This window comes from Cetorhinus maximus, chromosome 1 (genome assembly GCF_964194155.1).
Source record: "Cetorhinus maximus chromosome 1, sCetMax3.hap1.1, whole genome shotgun sequence".
Lineage (NCBI taxonomy): Eukaryota > Metazoa > Chordata > Chondrichthyes > Lamniformes > Cetorhinidae > Cetorhinus > Cetorhinus maximus.
Window position 1 is genome coordinate 141469376 of NC_135879.1, and position 27864 is coordinate 141497239.

The 27864-nt window shown below is 41.3% G+C and overlaps 1 protein-coding gene across 12 annotated transcripts in view; it reads right to left on the reverse strand.

Moving 5' to 3' along the window:
- The window catches only part of fryl (furry homolog, like), a 594162-nt gene that overhangs the window by 82197 nt on the left and 484101 nt on the right, over nt 1-27864 (reverse strand). For all 12 annotated transcript variants that reach the window (XM_078547597.1, XM_078547607.1, XM_078547572.1 and 9 more), the window contains 7 exons: nt 27093-27296; nt 26575-26736; nt 25608-25682; nt 23002-23178; nt 20305-20505; nt 9504-9674; nt 1529-1734 (listed from right to left, as the gene is read on the reverse strand). In XM_078547597.1, coding sequence (XP_078403723.1) covers nt 1529-1734; nt 9504-9674; nt 20305-20505; nt 23002-23178; nt 25608-25682; nt 26575-26736; nt 27093-27296 — 1196 coding nt within the window. The remainder of the gene's footprint in view (nt 1-1528; nt 1735-9503; nt 9675-20304; nt 20506-23001; nt 23179-25607; nt 25683-26574; nt 26737-27092; nt 27297-27864) is intronic.

Here is a 27864-nt window from a genome sequence, read left to right on the forward strand (position 1 = left end):
CTGGAAGGATCTTGGTGACAAGAGATCAACATCTGACTGGGGTAAATACTTCCATCAGAGCGGTGGTATGAATTGAACTTAGAACATAAAGGACAAAAGTAGCAATCATGTTCTGAAGCTGAAGGATCAATGTTGAGACCTGGGGATAAAAGTACTGAAGAAAAATTGCAATAACCTTTTGGAAAAGGCTTGCTCAAATTAAAAATAGCACTAAGCAAATTAATAAAATATTTATCCAAAGGAAAGTATCACACAAACAACTTTTCTAATCCAAGTTCTACCCTTAGTAGAGCACTGACTCAGATGATAAAGAACATGAGCTGGGAATTCAGAAAAAAGTTGCATGATCCTAAAGGTGTATACTGAAATACTGAAAATAAATCAAGATAACCATGTACTGAAATAAAATCCAAATTACGTTGAAAATCATGTATGGATAGTTTCAATGGAGAATATAAAGTATAAATTGGTTGTAACGTTGTGTCACTTGTTTGAAAGGAGTTTATAATGCTTGTGTTCATTATTGCTATTTATCCTATGGTAAGCATCAGACTAATGGCACATAATCAACTCCATATAAAACCATGATCATATTATGTAACCCTGATTTAAAACAGTGTATGTTCTTACTATCAGATTCAAATATCCAATCTAAAACATTAGCCCAGAATTTGGGCTTCTAATGACTGCAAAACTGTCAAGTGTTCGTCGTTAATACTGTGTAAAATTGACAGCAATGCCTGGTGCCTGCACATATTTAATTAAACACGGAAATCTGGAAGTTGCTGTCAAGTGATAAGCTTCTCAACAGGGTATATGGTCTTTGCATATAATCAACACAGAATCAGCGAATTGATGTTAACTTAAACTTTTGACATACCACTCTCGCTGTAAAAACCATTGACTATGCTAAGTCTTCTTGAATAAGGGGGAGCTGAGTTTTTAAGGACCATACTAAGGCATAATTACAGATGAACAACCCCTCTGGCCCTAAAAGGGTAATTTTAGAATGTGGAGTGTCATTCCCTCATATTTAAAAATTCCATTACTTTTAAGGTAATAAAACTTGTTTTTTAACTTTGATATTTTAGCTTCTAGCTTAATCCCATATGTATACCCCAATCTTTATTTCGCTCCCTGCAAAATGATTAAAAAGTGAATTTTAATCTGTGCTTTTTACTTGCTGGTTTGCTGAGAATTTTTCAAACCAATTGGCTGATGTGCCTGCTTGATGACTTCACTGTTCTGCATGCCAGATTTGAAGTTACCATGGAATAGGGAAAATCAATGCTCTAGAGCCGGTCAAATCTTTGCAGGCAGCTTCCTTTGCAGTCAATTAGTGCAAGTGTTGTCTCTTCTGCTGCTCTCAAAATCTGGGCCATTATACATATTACAGTGGGTTTGTAAATAAGTGGCTATTATTCTTTCAATTTCAGGCAGCACAAAATGTACCAACAAAAAGTAGTGTGCTAACTGGAAGAAATTATTATGCTTGGCATCCTTTTTCTCATAATATAGAACTAATTACCTTGAATGTCCTGAAAGATCTGCCTCCTCCTCTTCACATCTCTCGTCAAGCTCTTTAAGCGCAAGGGTGACATCCTCGTCACAGATGGACTCTGCGGAACTCCCAGGAACAAGAGTCTCTTGAAACTTTTGGGGTTCTTGGTTAATGTCTGAAACTGTCTCTTCAACAGTGTTAGCCAGTTCATCCTTCACAGCTGCAGTAGCGTCCTGCAATCAAATAGAGAACTAGAAATACAGCACGAGACATGATTTGGTGACATTATTTTCACAATTAGAGAGATCAATTTGGTATACAATATCCCAACTGAACATTTAAAAAATTTAAGATTAACAATTGGAGTCTTGCCATTACTCAGACACAGCTAAATACTTTCATGAAAAAGCAGAAATTTGTTTTCTAAATGCTGGCAATATTTATGCTGCTTGCCCCTTGGTTTGGAAACTCAAAAGAAGTCCAATTGATAGCAGTCAACAAAAACACACATAGTCACTGAGAATCTGTAGAAGAATTGGCCTTTTTACAAACTGAGGGAAAAAGTAATCAAGATCCATTAAAGCGGATTGGGGGAACTTGGTGATACCCATGATACCAAACAAGGTAAATTAAAAGACATGCTGCAGTCAGGATGTACTGAGTGAAGGATAGGTGTTTTTCTAAAGAAAGAAAATATAACTCAAAGGAAAGTCACCTGAAAGAAACTCTTGGGCACCTGATTTACAAATAAAAATGTAAATATAATAATTTCCTTATCATCACCGATTTTATATTTTGCTTACACTTGTCAACAATCTGGTTATAAAGGGGTGGTTACATCAGGTATAGCTCAATGTCCTCAGAAATTACAGTGCTACAATAGTGCAGGGAAAAACCATAGGCAGCAGGATATCATCTTCTCAGTAACGAGGCATACTTTGTTGCCTATTCAAAGGTTTCATTTTGAGTTAAAACAGGCCTAATAATTGCACATATACAGGCAAAATATCTGTCTTAAAATACCAGTTCTGGAATTTACAAAATCAAATTTACTGATAAATGCAATAATCAGTGAGGTTATGAGTAACCATAAGGGTAGAGCTAGAAATATATTTGGCATTCTCCGGTGTGGATTTTCTTTATATTTTCTCCCCCTTCCAACCAGACCAATCCTCTCAGGTTTGTAAATGGGTTACTCCAGTAACCATCTCTGTGGGCACCATTAATCCTGAAATTTAACTAACCCATTGGGATTTTACTGCAACCTCTCTAAGAACCTGGCCAAGAAAGGCAAACCTAATGCTGTCGGGAACCCATATAAAATCAAGATTGGATCCAAATTCTAGTTTTCATGATTTTGGATGAGAGGAGAATGCTCAGCATTGTAGCTACCACGATCAGTATAACTGAAAATAGGTGGTGGGACAAAGGCTCACCACTGATTTCACATACAACATACATCAGAGTATCAAGCATAAGTCTGAAAGAAGGTTATGTTTATTTCCTATCGGTAGGAATTTTTGGGTAGATTGAATAAAAATTAAGATTAATAAGACTAGCATGGTATCAGTCTGGCTGGATTTTAACCTAAATCAATGTTTTGTTCAACAGCAGCATCAGAAAGAGACTACGGCTTGGATTTTCACCAAGTCAAGATGACTTGGGAGCCCTTTTAAAATGGCAGCCATGACCCAATCCTGGAATTTCCGACCCCATTCCCAGGTTTCCAATTTTCAACAGGGCCTTTAAAGGGTACGGACTGGTTCAGGTCAAAAGCCTCCAGCCTTCATTCTTAATCCATCTGGCTCCATTGCAGGGATAGGCATGTCCTGGTTCCCTGCAATTTTCACGGAATTAGGCCAGATGTTCAGTGACTTGCAGTTCACAGCACCTCGGAGGTGTTGTGAACCATAGTCTGCATGAGGGGACCTTTTACAAGGCAAATTCTAAAGGTCCTCTTTATGCCTCCCCACCCGACCCCATGGCCCCTAATGTTAATGTACGCGCGCCCCCCCCCCCACCCCCAACTGCAAATAACACCTTTGTCTCTTCATGCCCTCCATGACAAGATATGCCCCCCCAAACAATTCCTATGACCCTTCATGCCCCCATGCCATGCTATGGCACCTACATGCCCATTCACCCACTATACGCTATATAGAAGCAACGTACCCTAAAGTGACAGGATGTGTTTTAAAAAAAGCTTTAAAAGTCAAGCATTGATAAATTTCCACTTTCTTAAAATACGACTCATTTTTACTACAGCCCAATAAAAGTGTCAATCATCCAGACCCTTTAAAGTTTCAATGGCTAAAACTGCAGGCACTTGAAGCCTGTTGTATAAACATTGTAAAATTGACAGCATAGATTGGACAGCTAGAGCTGTCAATCGAACAATGTTTTCCCCGGGGCTCAGGTATTTCAACAGGCTAATGGATCTCTGGGCTGTCAGCCACACCTCGCTATGCATGACTGGCTCACAGACATCTATTAGAGTAGTAAAACACCTGAGCATCAGAGAAAATTTTGATTTATTTTTTGTTCATTCACAAGATGTGAACTTTGCTGGCTGGGCCAGCAATTATTGCCCATCCCTAGTTGCCCTCGAGAAGGTGGTGAGCTGCCTTCTTGAACTGCTGCAGTCCACGTGGTGTAGATACATCCACAGTGCTGTTAGGGAGTTACAGGACTTTGACCCAGCGACAGTGAAGGAATGGCAATATATTTCCAAGTCAGGATGGTGAGTGACTTGGAGGGGTACTTCCAGGTGGTGGTATTCCCATCTGTCTGCTGCCCTTGTCCTTCTAGATGGTAGTGGTCATGGGTTTGGAAGGTGCTGTCTAAGAAGCTTTGGTGAATTCCTGCAGTGCATCTTGTAAATAGTACACGCTGCTGCTACTGTGCTTCGGTGGTGGAGGGAGTGAATGTTTATGGATGGGGTGCCAATCAAGCAGGATGCTTTGTCATGGACAGTGTCAAGCCCCTTGAGTGTTGTAGGAGCTGCACTCATCCAGGCAAGTGGGGAGTATTCCATCACACTCCTGACTTGTGCCTTGTACATAGTAGACAGGATTTGGGGAGTCAGAAGGTGAGTTACACGTGGCCGGATTCCTAGCCTCTGACCTGATCTTGTAGTCACAGTATTTATATGGCTAGTCCAGCTCAGTTTCTGGTCAATGGTAACCTCCAAGATGTTGATAGTGAGGGATTCAGTGATGGTACTGCCACTGAACATCAAAGGGCGATGGTTAGATTCTCTCTTGTTGGAGTTGGTCATTGCCTGACACTTACATGATACAAAATCTCCACTTGGAGAGACAGGGATTAATCAGGGATATCCAACATGTCTTTTTCAGGGGGAGATCATGCTTAACAAACTTGATTGAATTTTTCGAGGAGGTGACTAGTTGTATAGATGAGGCTAGTGCAGTTGATGTACTCTACATGGACTTCAGTAAGGCTTTTGACAAGGTCCCGCATGGGAGAATGCTCAAGAAGGTAAGAGCCCATGGGACCCAGGCAATTTGGCAAATTGGATCTATAATTGGCTTAGTAGCAGGAGGTAGAGGGCGATGGTCAAAGGTTGTTTTTGCGATTGGAAGCCTGTGATGAGTGGCATACTGCAGGGATCGGTGCTGGGACCCTTGCTGTTAGTACGTTAATGATTTAGATGTGAATATAGGAGGTATGATCAGTAAGTTCGCAGATGACACAAAAATTGGTGGTGCCGTAAATAGTGAGGGGAAAGCCTTAGATTACAGGACGATATAGATGGGCTGGTAAGATGGGCAGAGCAGTGGCAATTAGAATTTAATCCTGAGAAGTGTGAGGTGATGCATTTTAGGAGGACTAACACAGCAAGAGAATACACAATGAATGGTAGGACCCTAGGAAGTACAGAGGACCAGAGGGACCTTGGTGTACATATCCATAGATCCCTGAAGGCAGCAGCACATAGCATACAGGGCTACAGGCCAAGTGCTGGAAAATGGGATTAGAATAGATAGGTGCTTGATGATTGGCATGGACACGATGGGCCGAAGGGCCTGTTTCTGTGCTGTATAACTATGTCTATGTCTAAATGTTACTTGCCACTTGTCAGCCCAAGCCTGGATATTGTCCAGGTCTTGCTGCATTTGGTCATCAAGTGCTTCATGTTCTGAGGAGTTGCAAATGATGCTGAACATAGTGCAATCATCAGCAAACATCCCCACTTCTGACCTTATGATGGAGGGAAGTCATTGATGAAGCAGCTGAAGATGGTTGGGCTGAGGACACTGCCCTGAGGAACTCCTGCAGTGACGTCCTGGAGCTGAGATGACTGATCTCCAACAACCACAACCATCTTCCTTTGTGCTAGGTATGACTCCAACCAGCAGAGTTTTTTCCCCTGATTTCCATTGACTCCAGTTTTGCTAGGGCTCCTTGATGCCACACTCGGTCAAATGTGGCCTTGATATCAAGGGCAGTCACTCTCACCTCACCAGTTCAGCTCTTTTGTCCATGTTTGAACCAAGGTCAGGAGCTGAGTGGCCTGGCAAAACCTAAACTGGGAGTCAGTGAGTAGGTTATTGCTAAGTAAGTGCCGCTTGATACCACTGTTGTTGACCCCTTCCATTACTTTACTGATGATCGCAGGTAGACAGATGGGGTGGTAATTGGCCGGGTTGGATTTGTCCTTTTTGTGTACAGGACATACCTGGGCAATTTTCCACATAGCTGGGTAGATTCCAGTGTCGTAGCTGTAATGGAACAGCTTGGCTAGGGACGCGGCAAGTTCTGGAGCACAAGTCTTCAGTACTACTGCCTTCAGCTATTCCTTGATATCACGTGGAGTGAATCAATTTGGCTGAAGATTGGCATCTGTGATGCTGGGGTCCTCCGCTGGAGGCCGAGATGGATCATCCACTCAGCAATTCTGGCTGAAGATTGTTGCAAATGCTTCAGTCATATCTTTTGCACTGATGTGCTGGGCTCTTCTATCATTGAGGATGGGGATATTTGTAAAGCCTCCTCCAGTGAGTTGTTTAATTGTACACCACTATTCACAACTGGTTGTTGCAGGGCTGCAGAACTTAGATCTGATCCGTTAGTTATGGGATCACTTAGCCCTAAAACTTGCTGCTTATGTTGTTTGGCACGCAAGTAGTCCTGTATTATAGCTTCATCAGATTGACACCTCATTTTTAGGCATGTCTGGTGCTGTTCCTGGCAGGCCCTCCTGCACTCTTCATTGAACCAGGGCTGATCCCCTGGCTTGATGGCAATGGTAGAATGGAGGGTATGCCGAGCCATGAGATTACAGATTGTATTTGAGGACAATTCTGCTGCTGCTGATTGCCTCATGGATACCCAGTCTGGAGTTGCTAGATCTATTTGAAATCTATCCCATTTAGCATGGTGGCAGTCTCACACAACACAATGGAGGGTATCCTCAATGTGAAGGCAGGACTTCATTTCCACAAGGACTGTGCGGTGGTCACTCCTACCGATACTGTCATGGGCAGATCCATCTGTGCCAGGCAGGTTGGTGAGGATGATGTCAAGTATGTTTTTCCCTCTTTTTGGTTCCCTCACCACCTGCGGCAGACCCAGTCTAGCAGCTACATAGCCTTTAGGACTCGGCCAGCTCGGTCAGTAGTGGTGCTACTGTGCCACGCTTGGTGATGGACATTGAAGTCCCCCAACCAGAGTACATTCTGTGCCCTTGCCACCCTTAGTTCTTCTTCCAAGTGTTCAACATGCAGGAGCACTGACTCATCAGCTGGCGGGGGTTGGTACGTGGTAATCAGCAGGAGGTTTTCTTGCCCATGTTTGACCTGATGCCATGAGACTTCATGGGGTCAGAGTTGATGTTAAGGAATCCCAGGGCAACTCCCACCCGACTGTATACCATTGTGCCGTCATCTTTGCTGGTCTATCCTGCTGGTAGGACAGGACGTACCCAGAGATGGTGATGGTGGTGGCTGGGACATTATCTGTAAGGTACGATTCTGTGAGGATGACTATGTCAGGCTGTTGCTGGAATAGTCTGTGAGACAGCTCTCCCAATTGTGGCACTAGCCCCCAGATGTTAGTAAGGAGGACTTTGCAGGATCGACAGGGCTGAATTTGCTGATTTGCTTAACAGATCAGAGAGCCAGAGCTGTCAATGTTGTTAATTTCACAATGTTTATTTACACAAGTTTAAAAGGTTTCATAGTCCCTGCAGATTTGGCTATTGAATTTTAAAGGGTATGGATGATTGACACTTTTATTGAGCTGTAGTAAATAGGAGGTTTTTTGAAAAATGACTTTAAGAAGTTTTTTTTACACTCCATTTTGTCACAATAGGATTCTTTGGTTCTATGTATAGTGGGTGAATGGGCACCTTTCCTTGGCATGGGGGCCATTGGGATTGCTCAGAGGGGCATAGTGGGTGGGTAGGGAACATATCTTAGCATGGAGGCATGAAGGGCAATACAGGATGGGTAGGGGCATATCTTGGCATGGGGGTCATGAGAAACCATATGGCACACCTTGGCATGGGGATATCAGGGGCCGTAGGGAGTGGGTGCGGGGCATATGGTGGCATGGGAGTGTGTGGGGGGGTGAAGGCTGTGAGAGGTTAGGGCTGGAGGGCCTGTTTTTATTTTAATTGGGACAAAGTCCCACAGCACCAATACGGGCCTTTTAAACAGCTTGCCTTGGCACCTCACGGCCCCTGTGGCTGCTCCAAACTTTTTGCGGTTTGGCTGGCTGAACTCCAGCCCACACCCGCCCAACCACTTTGTGGGCACTTTTTCCTGAGGCAGGCGGGCTGAGCTGGAAATTTTCTCAACTCCTGCTACCCACCTCGAGGATGAAAATCCAGGTCTACCTGTCTGTTTGGCCAGAAACAGTGCAGTGCACAGTTGTACTTATGATTTGTCATCTCTGCCGCGACTCCTAAAAATGTTCCTCATCACTTCGATTAGGCTACACATTGCTTCGCATGGGTACAAGTCCACAATACAAAACTCTCTCACAATTTAGCACAAATGGTTTCTAAGTTGTCAATTTTGCTCAGAATCTACAGGATATTTGGTGTGGGAATGTGGAAGCTACACACTGGTTGAGTTTGTTTTAAGGCACTTATTCAGGGCAGAGGAAAAGATTTACTCTACATCTCCCATATACTTTAATTGATGTGTATTTGATGCAATCAACAGGAGCAAAAATGAGAAATGTTTAACCATCTGCATTACCACCTCTCACTTTGAAAATACACCTTTCTTCATAAAAATGAAAGGAAATCAACAATTTTAGCTCTATGCCCAAATGCTTAAATAGCAGCAATAATTTTGGCAGGAATTTTTGTTGCAATATTTATATACTAAAAAATAAGCTGCTAGATAGAAATAATCAAACCTATATTAGACTCTAACTGTAGTATAAAAGGAATGTTATCATACTTACAAATCAGACTTAGCCCCAAAGGTGACACTAACCAGTCTTATTCCATAGGCCTATACATTGTCATTTTAAGGATAGGTGACATAGATGATATGCTAACACAGCAAGCCTGAGGCTAGTACCCACAATCTCAACCCAAAATCATTGTGCAAACGCAAAGCCAAGAAAAGATTAACATTGCCAAGCCCATAATCAGATTTCTTAGAATTAGTTGCTCAGAAAAATCACCATCACCCTTGAAGACCAGAGAATTAACCAAGAGAGAATGCAAATTTTTTCTTTAAATTATACCTCTGCCAAACTGCTGTTTAAGTCTATTATACAAAAGAAGATTTCTTAACCTGTGCAAACAATTCATGCATCTAAAGACAACCTTTTAGGGATCTTATTTCAGACACATCTTGTCTAAATACTGTCACAGGTTAAAAATATTAAACTTCATATGGTTCTATGAATCTGCAATGTTTGATTGGCTTTCAGTGCAGAAATATACAAGGAATAAATTTCATTAGAAAGATCCCAAATCAGCCATGCACCAACCCATATTTCTACCCACATTGCTTCCCACCTCAGGCAGCTGGTTGTTAGCGCTATCTGGAAGAGGTGTCTCTAAATTTGGGGTCTCAGCCCTGTGCAGTGGTGCTTCGTCAGACACCACATTGGTTGCTATGTCTCTTAAATGCAGCAGGGAATCCACATGATTTGGAGCAGCATCATCTATTGCTGAATCACTGTTGAGCTAAGGGAAGGATACAGGAAATTACACAGAGAATTAGTCCATTAGAATTTGCTTCTTATTACTAGAACTTAACTACACCAAGGAAAAAAATAACTCACTCAATATAAAAGTTATCCATCATAACCATCTGAAAAACTAAAAATTAAAAAGCATGGTGAACAAGAAACAAAATTTGATGCGAAACATTTGAACAATTATATCAGTGCCTATTATCTGGCCTGTAAATATTCCAATGGTTAACTGTAAAGAGAATTGCTGAAACAATCGGTTCCTACTATCCAAAAATTGTATCCTAATACATGGGCATATATATGTACATAAATGCCAGCAGTTTAAATGCCTTTAAACCTGAAATCTTTGTTCCAAGTGTTTTGGTGTAGAACTCTTGCTTTGTCTATATGCAATATGAAAATGGGTACTTAAATATCCCAACAAAAACTGTATGAACAGGGAGAGGCAGCACTGCATAAATCATTCAGCAGCTAGCATGCTAGAGTTCTTCACGAGTTCTACAGACACTTCAACTTGTCTGAGCACTTTTTATTGGATATTCATTGACATTAAAATGTAACTTTGTTAGGTTATATCTTCTGAAAACTGTGCAGCCAATTTTGTAAATTGCTTAAGTTTTTATAACTAGAGCCAGAGATAAAGAGCGCAAACCTGAAGGAGTTTGGGCAAAGCAGTGTAGGTATGAGTATCAGGGAGTGAGGTTAAAAAAAAAACTAGCGATGTCAGCACAAGGGAAGTGCTGAATGCTGAGTAGCTGGTGGGTGTATTTTTTTAAAATAAGTCTTTAATAAGTCTTCAATTTATTTCTATTAAGTTTAGTTAGTCTAATGAATAGAGGTATGGCAGGGTGCCTCATTCCTGTGGAACGTATGTTCTGTTCCATGTGAGAACTCCAGGAAACTTCCGGACAACTGTATGTGCAGTGTTTCAGAGCATGAGCAGCAGCTGGTGTTACTGCAGTGCATCCGTGAGACTAAAAGCTATGTGGATAGCATGTTCCTAGAGATGGCCACTGCACAGATTAAGGGTGTGCAGCCAGAAGGGAAATGCATGAGTGCCAGGCAGTCAAGCAGGACCAAACAAGTAGTGTAGGGACACTTGATTGTATCTTTCTCTGTAACCAATATTCAATTCTGAATACTGGTGAAGGCAACGTTTCATCTGGGGAATACTCGCTGAGCCAAAGTCACAGCAACAGAGGTGCTCAGCCGTGCACCTGGGATAGGGGTGGTTCAGAACAAATATGTTCCTTATAAAAAGGGTGGAAGCCAAATTTAGCCTCCCTGGATGTTAAAAAGAAATCAGATTTGGATAATGGAAAAAAATAGCTGATGTCAGATGCCAAAAACTCAATACTGCTAAAAGCCTAGAAGAGTGCAGGGTGAAATTAAAAAGGAAATTAGGAAAACAAAGAGGTTATGCTAGATAAAAACAGAATTACCTGGAAAAACTCAGCAAGTCTGGCAGCATCGGTGGAGAAGAAATCAGTCAACGTTTCGAGCCCTCATGGCCCTTCGGCAGAACTGAAGCATAGTTTCAACAAGGGAGAAATATAAATTGGTTTAAGGTGGGTGGGGGGGAAGAGACACATTGAGGGTGTGGTGTGAGCAGATAATCAAAAGATGTCAGAGACAAAAGGGTCAAAGAGGTGTTGAAGGTGGCGGTCTTTGTCTGAGAAAAGTGCTAATTAAGAATGCAAGACAGGATATTCAAAGTACAGCTCTAGTGGGGGTGGGGTGGAAAGACTAAAGGTTTTAGTTTTAGATTTAAAAATAATGGAAATAGGTGGGGAAAGAAGAATCTATATAAATTATTGAAAAAAAAGGCGGGTGGGGGGGGAAAAGAAACGGGGTGGGGATGGGGGGAGGGGGAGTTTAAGATCTAAAGTTGTTGAATTCAATATTCAGCCCAGAAGGCTGTAAAGTGCCTAGTCGGAAGATGAGGTGCTGTTCCTCCAGTTTGCGTTGGGCTTCACTGGAACAATGCAGCAAGCCAAGGACAGACATGTGGGCAAGAGAACAGGGTGGAGTGTTAAAATGGCAAGCGACAGGGAGGTTTGGGTCTTTCTTGCGGACAGACCGCAGGTGTTCCGCAAAACGGTCGCCCAGTTTGCGTTTGGTCTCTCCAATGTAGAGGAGACCGCATTGGGAGCAACGAGTGCAGTAGACTAAGTTAGGGGAAATGCAAGTGAAATGCTGCTTCACTTGAAAGGAGTGTTTGGGCCCTTGGACGGTGAGGAGAGAGGAAGTGAAGGGGCAGGTGTTGCATCTTCTGCGTGGGCATGGGGAGGTGCCATAAGTGGGGGTTGAGGAGTAGGGGGTGATGGAGGAGTGGACCAGGGTGTCCCGGAGGGAACGATCCCTACGGAATGCCGTCAAGGGGGGTGAAGGGAAGATGTGTTTGGTGCTGGCATCATGCTGGAGTTGGCGGAAATGGCGGAGGATGATCCTTTGAATGCGGAGGCTGGTGGGGTGATAAGTGAGGACAAGGGGGACCCTATCATGTTTCTGGGAAGGAGGAGAAGGCGTGAGGGAGGATGCGCGGGATATGGGCCGGACACGGTTGAGGGCCCTGTCAACGACCGTGGATGGAAAACCTCGGTTAAGGAAGAAGGAGGACATGTCAGAGGAGCTGTTTTTGAAGGTAGCGTCATCAGAACAGATGCGACGGAGGCGAAGGAACTGAGAGAATGGGATGGAGTCTTTACAGGAAGCGGGGTGTGAGGAGCTGTAGTCGAGGTAGCTGTGGGAGTCGGTAGGCTTGTAATGGATATTGGTGGACAGTCTAGAACTGTATGAAATGCTAGTTAGATGCCAGCTAGAGTACTGTGTACAGTTCTGGTCAGTGCATTGCAGGAATGATGTAATCGCACTAGAGAATGTACAAAGAAGCTTGATGGAGATGTTACTGGGAATGGAGAATTTTAACTATGAGGAATGATTGGATAGACTGTGGTTGTCTTCTTTGGAACAAAGGTGGCTGAGGGGAGATTTAATTGAGGTGTATAAAATCATGAGGGGCCCAGATCGAGTGGATAGGAAGGACCCATTTCCATTAGCAGAGGTCAATAACCAGGGACACAGAACTAAAATAATTAGTGGAAGGATTAGAAGGGAGTTGAGGAGTTTTTTTTCAACCAGGGGGTGGAGGGGATCTGGAATTCACTGCCTGAAAGGGTGGTAGAGGCAGAAACCTTTGTTACATTAAAAAAAACACTTGGATATGCAGTTGAGATCCTGTAACCTCTAGGCTATGGAAAGTGGGATTAAGCTGGATGGGTCTTTTTTGGCTGGCACAGACACAGTGGGCTGAACGGCCTCCTCCTCTGCCTTAAACCTCTGTATGCTTTTTATGTTAGATAAATCTGCAGCAACCTGGTAGTTCAGGTCATTGGTTCATTGAAATGTTGGTTTTTTCCCAGTGAGCTCTCAATGTTACCCAAACAATGTGCCAAGTAGACCCAACTACTGCCCAAACATGGGAAAGGAATAAAAATAAAAATCTATAAAAATATATTGGTTTTCTTAATCTTAGGGTAGCTTGTTGAGGTAATCCTGATTGGAGACCAAGGAGAAAAGCTTCCCATCTTCTTGAACAAACAATATTTCTTTATTATCTTTTGATATCGAAGTTGTAAAATTGCTTTCAGTGTAGATTTGTGCACAACCGTGGTGCAAATTTAAAGTGATGACAATATAAATCAGAAGTGACATGAAGAAATTCTTTTTAATGCAGTTTGTTGTTGTGAGTTGGAATCCATTGTTTGAAAGGGTGGTGGAAGCAGACTAATTAGTCAAATTCAAAAGAGAACTGGATAAATATTTGGAAGGGAAAAATAGAAAAGGGCTGAGAAGTGGCATTCATTAGGTGGCTGTACCAAAGGGCTGGCACAAGCACAAAGGGCCAAAATGCCTTCATCTGTGATGCCTCAATCTATGATTCCATAAGATCCATTCAACATTGATGTTCAGAAAATCAAAAGCATTGCAAAATGGTTGCACTGACCTCGGCACCTGATAATCAAATTCTCAAGAATCTGTGCTGAGTGCAGTCTTGTAATTATGGAACTCTAGTGCTGGCTCAAATATACAGTTGATCAAATTTAATGCCAATTTTTTCAGTACTTGTAATAATGATCTATGCTGTTACATTGCATTAATAATGTTACCATGTAGATGTTGCATTTGGAACATTTTAGAACTTTGCTAATTAGAGAATTAAAATACATATGTCCCTGTCTAGAACAGTCAGCAATTTTCATAGAATAAGTATTCATATTAGTTGTAGATTGTCTCTTACAGCTGGAGCAACTACACTGCCTTCCTGTGTGATCAGCAATTCAGTTCTGACTGTAACTGTATCATGAGACTCTGAACATCATAGGTTTTTATGACATGGTTAATTAAGCTTGTATAAAGACAATCAAGTTTAAACATAGTGAAAAACTGTGATGTGATCCAACAGGGCTTTGCCTGTTATAGTTTGGATTGCTGAAACCATATTTAAGAAATGAACTGATAAGAAAGAATCAACAAAATTGATTAATTTTAGTATAATGATTGTTTTGAATTAATGCAGAATGTAAATTACTCTACTGGATTCCTGAAAAATTGATTGCTTTGTACCTAAGGGAAAAGTCATTTCTTTTAACAATGGTTTGGATTTCCAGCGTCAGCAAAATTTTTCTTCTTTTTAAAAATAAAATACTGCGGATGCTGGAAATCTAGAACAAAAACAAAAATACCTGGAAAAACTCAGCAGGTCTGACAGCATCTGCGGAGAGGGATACAGTTGACGTTTTGAGTCTGTATGACCCTTCATCAGAACTAAGACATATAGAAATGAGATGAAATATAAGCTGGTAGAAGGGGGAGGGACAGGAGAGCTCAATAGGGGGCCAGTGATAGGTGGAGGCCAAGAAGAGACTGCCAAAGATGTCATAGACAAAAGGACAAAGCGATGTTGATGGTGGTGATATTATCTAAAGGATGTGCGAATGGGGACATTAAGGGAAGCAAGCTAGTGGCAGATGGCCCTATGCGGGTGGGGTGGGGGGAAGGGATCGAAATGGGCTAAAAGGTGAAGATGAAACAATAGATCGATCGAAATAAATTTAAAAATAGGAGGGAAAAGAAAAAAATATAGTTGTAAAAAAATTATAAATTATTGGAAAAGGGGGGATCGGAAAGGGGGTGGGGATGGAGGAGAGAATTCATGATCTGAAATTGTTGAACTCAATATCAAGTCCGGAAGGTTGTAAAGTGCCTAGTCAAAAAATGAGGTGCTGTTCCTCCAGTTTGCATTGAGCTTCACTGAAACATTGTAGCAGGCCAAGGACGGATATGTGGGCATGAGAGCAGGGTGGTGTGTTGAAATGGCAAGCGACAGGGAGGTCTGGGTCATGCTTACGGACAGATCGAAGGTGTTCCACAAAGTGGTCACCCAGTCTGCGTTTGGTCAGCAGGTCATTGAATATAGTCAAGGCTGATTTAGATAAACGTTTGATCAACAAGGGAACAGGGGAGTGAAGGGAACAGGAGAGTGAAGGGTTATGGGGGGCAGACAGGAAAGTGGAGTTGAAGCCACAATCAGATCAGCCATGATCTTATTGAATGGCAGAGCAGGCTCGATGGGCCGAATGGCCTATTCCTAATTCTTGTGTTCTTGTAGTAGCACGGGTGTGGCGTGGGGGAGGAGGAGGAGGAAATTTGGAAATGCAATAGTGATAGGTATTCTATAGTTAAGGGAACAAACAGGCATTTCTGTAGCTGCAGATGTGATTACAGGCTGGTATGCTGCCTGAAAGAAAAACAAGAGAATGCTGGAAAAACTCAGCAGGTCTGACAGCATCTGTGGAGAGAAAAACCAGGGTTGACGTTTCGAGTCTGTATGACCCTTCTTCAGAGAGTCATATGGTATGTTGGCTCCCTGGTGCCAGGATCCAGGATGTCACTGTGCAGCTGCAGAAGATTCTGAGGGGGGAGGGTGAACAGTCAGAGACTTGGTCCATATTGATACCAATAGCATAGGTAGAAAGACGGATGCGGCCACGGAGGCAGATTTTTAGGAAGTCAAAAAGGACACAACAAGCAGAACCTCCTCAAAAGGTATCAATTTCTGGATTATTTCTGGTGCCACATGTCAGTCAGTATAGAAACTGAAGGATAATGCAGATAAGTATATGTTGGAGAGACGTTGCAGGAAGGCAGGGTTTATATCACTGGGACATTGTGCCCAGTTCTAGGGGAAAGTGGGAACTGTACAGATCAGACAGATGGCATCTCAACAGTGATGGGACCAAGGTCTTCACAAGGCAGTGTGCTAGTGCTGGGGGAGAGAGTTTAAACTAATTTAATGATGGGACCCAAGATGTAGCATTAGAAAGGGAAAACAAAGGATTGGGAGTAAGGAATAGTAAAGTGTTATATGGGGTCAGAGTGAAGAGGGAATACAGTAGGATCTAATTCAGGTTTATAATAATTATATGTAAATGCACCAAGTGTGGTAACTAAGACTGGTGAGCTGCAGGCACAAAAGGGGAATATGATGCTGGGTGATCATGGAGGCCATGCTCAAAAAAGGGCAGGACTGGCTACTAAATATTCCCAGATACAAGGTGTTAAGGAAAGATAGGAAAGGAATGAAAGGAGGAGGAGTGGCAGCAGTAATTTAGGTGAATATTATATTGATGGAGTAAGAAGATGTCCTAGAGGGGTCATGGTCAGAATCTGTTTGGTTAGAGTTAAGAAACACTAGATACCATTACACCAGTGAATTCTATCGGTCACTAACAGGTGGGAAAGATCTAGAAGAACAAATTTGCAGAGAAATTATAGAGAGCTGTAAAGGCTATAGAGTGGATAGTGCGGGACTCCAATTATCCTAATATAGATTAGGATAATAATCATCAAGGGAGAAGAGTTTTCTTGGTCAGTATGTTGACCCAGTTAGGAAGCAGGTATTGCTGGATCAGGTTCTAGGGAATGAGGTAGGTCAAATGGATCAAGTGTCAGTAGGAGAACATTTAGGAACAGTGATCATAGCATCATAAGGTTTAGAGTAGTTATGGAAAAGGACAAGGAGCAGTCTCGAGCACAAATGCTTAATTGGAGATGGCACCACATCCACAAACGTTCACTCCCTCCACCACCGATGCACAGTCGCAGCAGCGTGTACCATTTACAAGATGCGCTGCAGGAATTCACCAAGGCTCCTTAGACAGCACCTTCCAATCCCACGACCACTACCATCTAGAAGGACAAGGGTAGCAGATAGATGGGAACACCAACACCTGGAGGTTCCCCTCCAAGTAACTCACCATCCTGACTTGGAAATATATCGCCGTTCCATTACTGTCGCTGGGTGAAAATCCTGGAAGTCCCTTCCTAACAGCACTGTGGGTGCACCTACACCACATGGACTGCAGTGGTTCAAGGCAGTGGCTCACCGCCAACTTCTCAAGGGCAACTAAGGATGGGCAATAAATGCTGGCCCAGCCAGCAAAGCCCACATCCCATGAATGAATAAAAAAAAATTCAATGGGTTGGGAACCACTTTGACCCAGATAAATTGGAATGAAAGATTGGCAGGCAAACTGTAATGGAACAATGGACTACCTTTAAAGAGGAGATGTTTTGGGTGCAGTTGAGGTACATGCCCATGAGGGGGGGAAAGGCAGGACAAACAAAGCCAGAGGTCCCCAGAGGATGAAAGAAATAGAGTAAGATGAAGCAGAAAAAGGGTGCTTATGACAGATGTTAGGTTGAAAAAAGAGAATCCAAAAGTCTTCTATAGCTATATAAAAAATTAAATGTTAGTAAGGCGGATGGGACCGAATTGGCACAAAAAAAGGAATCTACAATTTGAGGCAGAGAGCATGGCTGAGTACCTAATTAAGTAATTTGCACCTGTCTTTCCCAAAGAAAAAGATGTTGCCAGAGTCATGGTGAATGAGGAAATGATTCAGATACTGTATGGGCTAATGATTGAAAAGGAGGAGTGTTTAGAAAGGCTGGCTGTACATAAAGTTGGTAGCGAACAGACTCATAAGAGTTTAACAAATAGGAGCAGGAGTAGACCATTTGGCCATTCAGTAAGATCATGGCTGATCGGATTGTGGCTTTAACTCCAACTTGCTACCTTCCCCCCATAACCTTTGACTCCTTTGTTGACCAAAAGTCTGTCTAACTCAGATGGATGGGATGCAGCCAGAGCATGCTGAGAGAAATAAAGATGGAAATCATAGAGGCACCAGCCATAATCTTTCAATGGTCCTTCATTACAGGTGTGGTGCCAGAGGGCTGAAGAACTGCAAATGTTTTGAACCTTTGTTCCAAAAAGGGTGTAGAATAAAATCAGCAACTGCAGGCCAGTCAGTTTCACCTTGGTGGAGGGAAAATTTTAAAAATGATAATCCAGCACAAAACTAACAGTCACTTGGTCAAATGTAGATTAATTAAGGAAAGTTAGTTAAAAGCAAATCATGTTTAACATGTTTTTGGATTGAGTTTTTTGATGAGGTGCCAGAAAGGGTTGATGAAGATAATAGTGTTGATGTGTCATCTATGGGCTTCCAAAAGGCATTAAAGTGCCACATAATAGGCATGCCAGCAAAATTGAAGCCCAGAATAAAAGAGTCAGTGGCAGCATGCTGACAAAGTTGCCTGAGTGACAACTTTTCTTGATACACATTAATGACCTAGACTTAGGTGTACAGGACACAATTTCAAAATTTGCAGATGACATAAAGCTTGGAAGCATTGTGAACTATGAGGAACATCCTGATAAGGTTTCAATAAGATGTAGACAAGCTGCTGGAATGGGTAGACATGTGGCAGATGAAATTTAGTGCAGAGAAGTGTGAGGTGATACATTTTGATAGGAAGAGGAGAAGCAATATAAACTAAAAGGTACAAAGGGTATACGTGCACAAACCTTTGAAGGTGGCAGAGCTGGTTGAGAAGTTGGTTAAAAAGGCGTATAGGATCCTGAGCTTTATAAAAAGTGGCATAGGGTGCAGAAGGAGGGAAGTTATGGTGAATGTTTATAAAACATTGGCCTCAACAGGAGCAGTGTATACAACTCTGGGCATTACACTTCATGAAGAATGTGAAGGCATTCGAGAGGATGCAGAGAAGATTTACGAGAATGGTTCCAGGATGTGGGATTTCAGTTACATGGATAGACTGAAGAAGCTGGGGTATTCTCCTTGGAGAGAAGGTTGAGAGGAGATTTGATAAGAGGTATTTAAAATCATGAGGGGTCATGAGAGAGTAGATAGAAAGAAATTGTTCCCATTAGCAGAAGGTTCAAGAACCAGAGTTTTAAGATAAATGGCAAAAGAACCAAAAGCAAAATAAAGAAAAACTTTTTTATGCAGCAAGTGGTTATGAGCAAGTGGTTATGATCTAGAATTTTTTTTTAATTCATTCACAGAATGTGGGCTTCACTGGCTGGGCCAGCATTTATTGCCCATCCCTAGTTGCCCTTGAGAAGGTGGTGGTGAGCTGCCTTCTTGAACCGCTGTAGTCCATGTGGTGAAGGTACACCCACAGTGCTGTTAGGTGTACCTACACGACATGGACTGCAGCGGTTCAAGAAGGCAACTCACCACCACCTTCTCAAGGGCAACTAGGGATGGGCAATAAATGCTGGCCCAGCCAGCGAAGTCCACATCGCGTGAATGAATTAAAAAAAATTCTAGATCCTAACCACTTGCTACATAAAAAAAAGGTTTTTATTTTGCTTTTGGTTCTTTTGCCATTCATCTTAATGCAGGGCTTGTGACAGCAGAGGAGGCAGGTTCATTCCTGGCTTTCAAAAAGGCATTGGATAAGCACCTGAAGAGAAAACAAGACTTTTGGGGGAAGTGCAGGGGAGTGGGAACAGCTAAACTGCTCTTGCTGACAATCAGCACTGACTGGGCAGGCTGAATGGTCTCCTTCTCTGCTATAGCCATTCTGTGATATGATACAAAGAAGCAAAACCAGTAGGACTAGTCCCACTGTGCATTGATGGTATCCATGGAGAAATTTCACTGCAAATTAAGCGTAAAAAATAGCTGTAGGCAGCACTGGGGACTTGTAAGGGGGAAAGAAATAACACCACTAATAAACAAAAGGTAGTTTTTAAAAAAATAAACCAGTATGGAGTCACCAATTTGTCCTAGTGTCATCTAACAAAAAAAAGAAATTTATGAACTTAAATAATAAAGTAGTGTGGGATTTAGGCATGTACACACCTGGATGTATTTTTTTATACGAAGGTTCCGAGACATACTTTAAAATATGTTTCATGCAATATCTTGTACCAATTGCATAATTCATGTAACTGCTTTCTCAATCCTAATTACTGATTATTTTTAGTATGTTAAGAAAGCAGATTTTCTTCTCATAAACAGAAATTTACAGTCACTTACAACACTAATTTTGACCCCAAGTAGCTAGATTTTGCTAAAATAGCAAATACTTCAGGAACTCATCAAAAAGGTGATTGAACTGACACAAATCTTGGAGATTCACATCCTCAAATTCAATCAATGTATCTATTACAATAAACTGTCAAACAAAATTATAAATATAAAGAGACTCTGTAACACAAGAGCAAAGCAATAACTTACCATCTGTGACCGGGTTAAGATCTGACTAGCAGTCAGTACCTCCTCCTCAGATGACTCATCAGTGTCCTCCTGGTTGGTTAAATTTAAACTGGGTGTGCTTCCTGAATACTGGAACTCCTGGAGTGATGGTGTATCGCCCTTCTCAATGCTGTCCAATGAACGCCTCCGCACACCCCAATTAAAGTTGTCCATACTTTCACCCTGCAACAGTTTTACTTTTAATTTATTTTTTTTCTTTAACAACAGGATTTTTTTGTAAACTGCATTTTATAGGATCAACTTAAATGCTGACAGAGCATTATAGGATTGTACATTACAGGTGTGTTGAAAGTAGTTTATTCCTTTAACATATTACACCAATTCAGCTGTAAATCACTTGTGATTTACTGAAATACCCAGAAGTAATAGTGTGCAACAATACATGAAACATGCAGTCAACCGCATTAATGAACACATAGCTCACTATAATCTATAATGATACTTTTTGTAAGTGCATAACCAGTTTTAAAAAATTAAACATACTTTATAGTATTTAATATTAAAAACTACCTGAAGAACATAAAGTTAGCTGGTGCTTTTACATCAGTGTATTGTTTGTTAATTTTGTTTTCCACATTTATGTACAGGCATGTTCTAGAAAGGGCCAAAATTTGCACACAAATATAAACAGAACACTAAGGCCCTACATAGTAATACTACACCATTAATTAACATTCAACATTTATCACACACAAGACAAGAACTCAACAAAACACTGCACCAGGCTGCAACTTACCTGCAGCTCCTGGTTAGCAATGAGGAAAAGAGATGACCAGCATTAAAAAGTAAGAAAAGAGAAATATTTGGCACGATGTAAGAAACAGGAGTATGCCTTAATCTGAACAAACATCAATTACATTAGATTTAACAGGCACTTTAGTTAGGATGCGACACTTCAGGTTACAAAATGCATGCAGGATGCGCAACTCATCTTTTTAACACTTGTTCATTAGCTGCATATGCTATTTACAGACACGATCTAAGTCACTAAAAAGGACCTGTGACTTGCTAGTTCCCTGATTCTTCCTTCCTCTCCAGAGAAAACCCACTTATTTCAGCTTGCCTTACAATAGAAGGCCCAAGAGATATTGAAAATGTATGGGAGCCAGCATCATTCTCTGGCACAGTCTGCTTGTATACCAAGACAACGTGCCACGTAGTCTCACTACCTTTTTAATTAGAAAGGTGCCATAAATGAGAGAAAATGCTGTAGATAAACACTGACATGGAGTGAATATCATAGTAATCAGTGACATTCTCCAGCAGTGCAGTCACTGTTATGTCAGCAAATACAGAAGTCAACATTTGCACAAGATTCCCAATTAACAAGAGTTAAATGGGCAGCTGATCTACTTTGCTGGTGCAGATTGAGAACTTTCCTACTCTTCCTTGAATAGAATCACAGCATCTTTTACAAGCAGCCACTTGAATAAGCAGTTGGGGCCTCAATTTGCTATCTCAAAGAAACCTCCAACAATGGAGTGGTCCCTCAGTACTGCACTGATGTATCAACACAGATTATATGCTCAAATTCTGCAGCGTGGTTCTGCTTGAACCCATGATCTTTCAAGTCAAAAGTGATACCACTGAGCCAACTTGACACTTAAAATTTAATCAAAGCGCGTTGAAAGTGTATCCAGGAAAAAGTTCTGCATGCAAAGGGTTGTGACACACCATCCCAGAAGGCCAGATATCAAACCATTTAGGGTATTTAAAAACACAATCAATTAGGAGTAGATGAGTCACATGTTCCTCCAGTTAAACACTGAAGACCAAAGTCATTGTGTTTGGTCCCAATTGCAAACTCCATACCCTCGCCACCGAATTCATTCTCCTACCTGATTCTTGCTTCATATTGAATCTGACTGTTTGCAGTTTTGGCATTGCATTCAATCCCAAACTAAGTTTCCTATTTCATAACCTTTCCAGCATAAGGGTCAACTATTTCTACCTCCATAATATCACCCACCTTCATCCCCACCTTGGCCCATCTGCAAAGTGATATCTTATTTAGATCTTATTACCTCCAGACTCATCCTTTGGCTGACAATGCATTTTTTAAATTACACCTCTGAAGTGCTTGGAGACATTTTTCTAAGTTACAGGCACATCATAAATGTCTGTACAGTCACTGTAAAGGTATTAAGAAATATGGGGCTGGAATTTACGCTCTCCTGTTGGCAGGTTTGAAGTTGGGGAGACACAAAATCCAACGGGCAGCCTGCCCACTGCATACCTACCCGTCTCCTAGCAGTCTGAAATTTTATGGAGGGAGGGGGAGATGTCCGGCAGCCCTCCTGCTCTTGGGCACATTGAGGCCCTTAAGTGGTTAATCAATGGCCACTTAAGGGCCTCATCACACCGCTGACGGTAATTTGCCTGTGGTGAGGAGAGGCCTATGCCATGCATGAGGCCTGGCGGCTTTAGCTGAGTAGGCTGATGTTGGGCAAGTGGGGTTGTGTGTGTGTGTGTGTGTGTGTGTGTGCGTGTGTGTGCGTGTGTGTGCGTGTGTGGGAGGGGAGGTGGGGGGGCAGGGGGAACCTCCCCCTGGGTCCATCAGAGACAGGCCTTAAAGGTTGTTTCCCCCTTTTACCCTTCCCATAAGCCGCTTGATCCCGCCACCCCTCCCCACTGGCCCCTGACCCTGGACTTTCTTACCTCTGCATCTTCCAGTTCGACATCTAAGAAATCAAAATCCTTCAACACTCCAAATTGCTGTTCAGTATTGGCGTCCTCTACCGGTACTTCCTCTTCTCTGATTGGATCTTCAGTTGTGGAAATTAAACTTGTCTGTTGTTCTGCAATGTCTAGGTCTTCACTGGATGAAAATATAACCTAAAAACGTGTTTTGAAATTATACACAGGTGTATCACACATTTGCAAAAACATGTTTTGATATGAAACAATTTCTTCCAATCTTTAAACCTCCTTATGTCACCCATTTCCCTGTCCGAGGCTGGATACATGGCCAGCTCCTAAATCTATACTAAACATGTCCTATACTTGGGTACCAGGAAATGAGAAACAGGCTGCTTTCTTTCCCAAATTTACATCCTCCTTGGGACTAGAAGTTGTGTTTTCAGTTTTAATGCTCAATGACCTACACAGGCTCCTGGTCAAGCAACATCTTGATTTTAAAATTCTCATCCTCGTTTTCAAATCTCTCAATGTCCTCATTCCTCCCTGTGTAACCTCCTTCAACCCCACAATCCTCCAAGATATCTGCTCTTCTAATTCTGGCTTCTTGTGCATTCCAGATTAAAATTGCTCCACCATTGTTGGTCATATCGTTATTGCCTATGCCCCAAGCATTGGAATTCCCTCCCTACATCTTCTGCTTCATTACCTCACTTTCTTCCTTTAAGACACTTCTTGAAACATACCTCTTTCACCAAGCTTTTGGTCATCCGATCTAATATCTCCTTATGTGGTTGGTGTCACAAATTGTTTTATAACACTCCTGTGAAGCACCTTGGGATATTTTAGTGCTATATAAATATAAGTTGTTGTTATTTTGATATATAGGCTGTGAGACTAGGGCTGAAGAGATTAACTTGAACCAAAAATTATTTTATATTTATATACTGCATTAATAAAAAAAAGGAAATAAAATCAATTGGCTTCAGATACTACATAACTCAGAGGAATACATACAAAAAAGGGAGGGGGTGATAAGGAATTTTAGCAGTCAAGTACAAGGGTTGTGGGGAGAAAAAGACAGGTTATAGTAGTAAGCAAGATATGCAGCTAATTTCTTTTGTGCCAGAGATAAAGAAAAGAGGGAACAATTAGTTTTTTACATGCCAAGGTTGCAAACAGGGTGGATGGAGGGGCTGGAGAGAAGTTAGGTCTGCTGGTTGTCCACACAAGGATAAATGATAAGAGGGAGGGAGAAGTCCAAAAATCCCAAAACTAAGTTTCTTCACAATGTTTTCAAGTTTATAGATAAACATTGTAAAATTTTCAGCATCACTGCTAGTCTTTGTATGGGAAGAAAATTTGTGAGTAAAATTATAAAGGTGAAAGGGAGGCTGGCTGTTTGGGGCAAGCTATGATAAACCACTGGTCTAGCCTCACCTGGAACTTGTGTCCAATTATGGGCAAGCTGATGGTTTTTGTTTCATAAATAGTTGGTATTGCTTTTGGAGTAATCTTGGTTGATTACAAAATAGAGATGGCAACCAAAAAGGATAGGACCAAAGGCATATTATCTAATATATTGCAATAAAGGGGTTTTAATAAATATGGAAGGGGGAGGAGTTGTGTGGCATCAATGGAAAATAGAAAATGTGTGTGGCACTGGCAATAGTAACGGGCACAAGAGTGATTCTACAGCATTGGGAGCTAGCAAACAGAACCCAAATTTTAAAAGCAAAACAAATTAGATCCAGCTATCTACAAACACATGACAAAAGTGGGTAAAATAATTTAAACACCAGAAAGGAATTGGTTGGAAAATTGTTTAATTATTAAACTAACACTGTACAATCAGTGTCGCTTAGTTGGTTGTACCCACATCTCTGAGTAACAAGGTTCTGGATTCAAGCCCCACTCCAGGGCTTGGCACAAAAATCAAGGCTAACACTCCAGTGCACTACTGAGGGAGTGCTGCACTGTCAGAGGTGCTGTCTTTCAGGTGAGGCATTAAACCAGGGTCCCATCTGCTTGCTTGGGTTGATGTAAAAGATCCCATGACACTATTTTGAAGAGCAGCATGGAGGGCTATCCTCAGTGTCCTGGACAATATCTATCCCTCAATCAAGAAATCAAAAACAGATTGTTGGTAGTAGGGACACTGCTTTTCTTGATTTAAAGAACTAGATTGTTTAGCTAATGAGTCCTCAATGTACAAGAACTTTGTTCAGTTCACCATTTGCAAGGCCAAAACCATCTTGATTGGTTTCTGCCTAAAACACTGCACTGCAGCACTCAACATCCTCCCTATTTCTGCTAGCTCGCTCAGACTGAAACAAGAATGGTGCAATCTTGGTATTAAGTGTAATTCCAGTGGTATTTGGATGCTAGATTGCATGAATTAAACATACTGGAGGAATAAAATCAATGGGGAGAGTTTGTACTTGTCTTTGTTTTCTCCAGATGCTCTTATGAATTAAACAGTTATTCAGTTCCCACCAAAGAGAAAAGGTACCAATTTTTACAGAGTTATTGTAAAGCTATGTTTAAACAAAGATTTTACTTAAAAATGGTGTACAGTGCTGTGAGCAAGAAAAATACTTTAGGTAGAATGAAAAGGTTTAACTTACTGACGGATTCTTTGGGAGACCAACTTCTTGGCCACAAAGTGAGAGCACATTCATTAATTTCTCTCTTGTCCTCCTCTAAAATAAAACCCCCACAGGTTAGAAGGTTCAAAATAAGCTTTAAAAACTTATTCAATCAAACTGAAGTACTACAAAATTTTAATATGATCAGATTACATTTTGAATATGAACAGAACACTTCACTACTTTGTACTTTAATTGTTATACATATATTTCTGCAAAGAAAGCAAAGCCCAAGTCAGAGTGTCACCTCTTCTAAAAATAACATCTGTTGTAAATGGTTCTATTGCAGTGATAATTCTGCACAGCAATATCCATTGTTTAAAGGCTCCCTCAGTGCACAGTAATAAAATAATTGTTGGTTACATGAAGGAAAAATGATGGATCATCAGGTGATAACAACAAATTCTTCGATGAAGCATCTTGGGATATTTTTGTACATTAAAGATACTATACGAGTGCACGTTATTATTATAGCATTTGTATGGCCCAGCCAATTTGGGACAACATATAAATATGTACTTTATAGTTCTAGATAACTTTAATATGCTTTGGTGAATTTGTGTGTTCATGTTGCAAGGCCTAGGAAATGTGATTTTATCCAATTTGGACATCCAGTGTCAGCATCAAACAACTTCTAGGCCAGTTACAGCATAGTTAAATACTCTTTCTTCTGTTTCACTATCTAAATCACAAGCTCTGAAGAGCATCTCGACTACACCAGCCTGACTTTCCATTTTCTACATCAGCTTTGAATAAAATGGTCAATTAGTGTTGAATTACTGCGGAATGATTACAGCTTAAATCTTTGGTACATTGGGAATAAACAATAATTGTATCCAGAAAAACCAGCCTTATTTTTAATGCGCTGGATTGGGAAGGTATAATTTACCCAAAGGTATGATTTATCCAGATCAACTGAGTTTGATTTGAGTAGAGTTCACTGTACCTGGGACAGCTGTGGCCTTTTCCAGCTGACGGGCACTAAGGCATTTGAGTTTGACCCTGAAGATGTAGAAGAGGTACTCCGAGTGACAGCAATGACTTTTGGCTTTCCATTTCGGCATGTAGCACTGTGCTGGTCACCATATTTCTGCCCTATAATTGGTGTCTATAGGAATCAAAATGGCATTAAAATAAAATCAGCACAGTATAACAACAGAAATGATTTGAATGAACTTTCCTTGATGTACATATAACACAAATTTTTACATTCCCAAGATAAGATCTGCAACAGCAGAGCAGTGGAATACAAGCGCAAAAGCATCATCCAGGTTCTTCAGTACTAACACAAAAATGCACTACAAATATAACACTGTACTGTACAAAACAAAAATTGCAATAAAGAAAATGACTTAATTGCTCCTTTGTCGGATACTGACAAATGTTGGCTAGGAGGATCACTATAGATGAATTTATCGTCAATAAACATAATTATTTTAAGGCCCATGAACAGCAATTACATACCTCAGAGATGTCAAAATGGAAATCTAGAGTCTTTCCAGGCAATTCTTTTGAAGCATTGTTCCAGATTTTTGTGAAGGAAATTTCAGGAGATGTAGACAAATCCCCTCCATAATTTGATCTATGCACTTCATCTGGCACAACAAGGCTGGCTGAACGAGATACCACCAATTTCAGAATATTAAGCGCTTCCTTCCAGTATGGGCTCTAAATAAAAGAAATAAAATGATTGTACTGCTAGACATTGAAAGCTTACTTGTACTGTATAAACTGCAAATAGAGAATTGCAAATTGTGCTGATACCTGATTACAGCATATGATTGCGATGAGACAAAATTGTAATCCAAGAAATGTAAGACTCTTAGGAAATAGCGATAGTTTAAATAAGTTATATTGGTATTTGTAGGTGTTAGGAATGAGTTTTAGCTTTAATGTTGAAGTTTCATTTGTATTTCTGTATCTGTGTGTTGAGAAAGGTCAAATTGAGTTTTAGTTTCACTTTAAAAAGGTGCCTGTGTTTCTAATGAGAGTTTACGACTTAAGAAGTTAAGCAAACGAATAGAAGAATTTGGCTGTTACTTAGCAGCAGGGGTCTAGAGAGGCAGGTCCCTCCCACAGATACACACAGAAAAACTAAAGAAACAGAAGTTCTAAGTTCAGTTTGAAGCCAGGGCCCCAGAGAGACTGGACAATGGGAGAGGGCACTGCAGATTTCCCAAATGAGCCAAAAAGGTCCCAAGGTCAAAGGAGTGAGACAGAAACAGGGGAAAGTCTC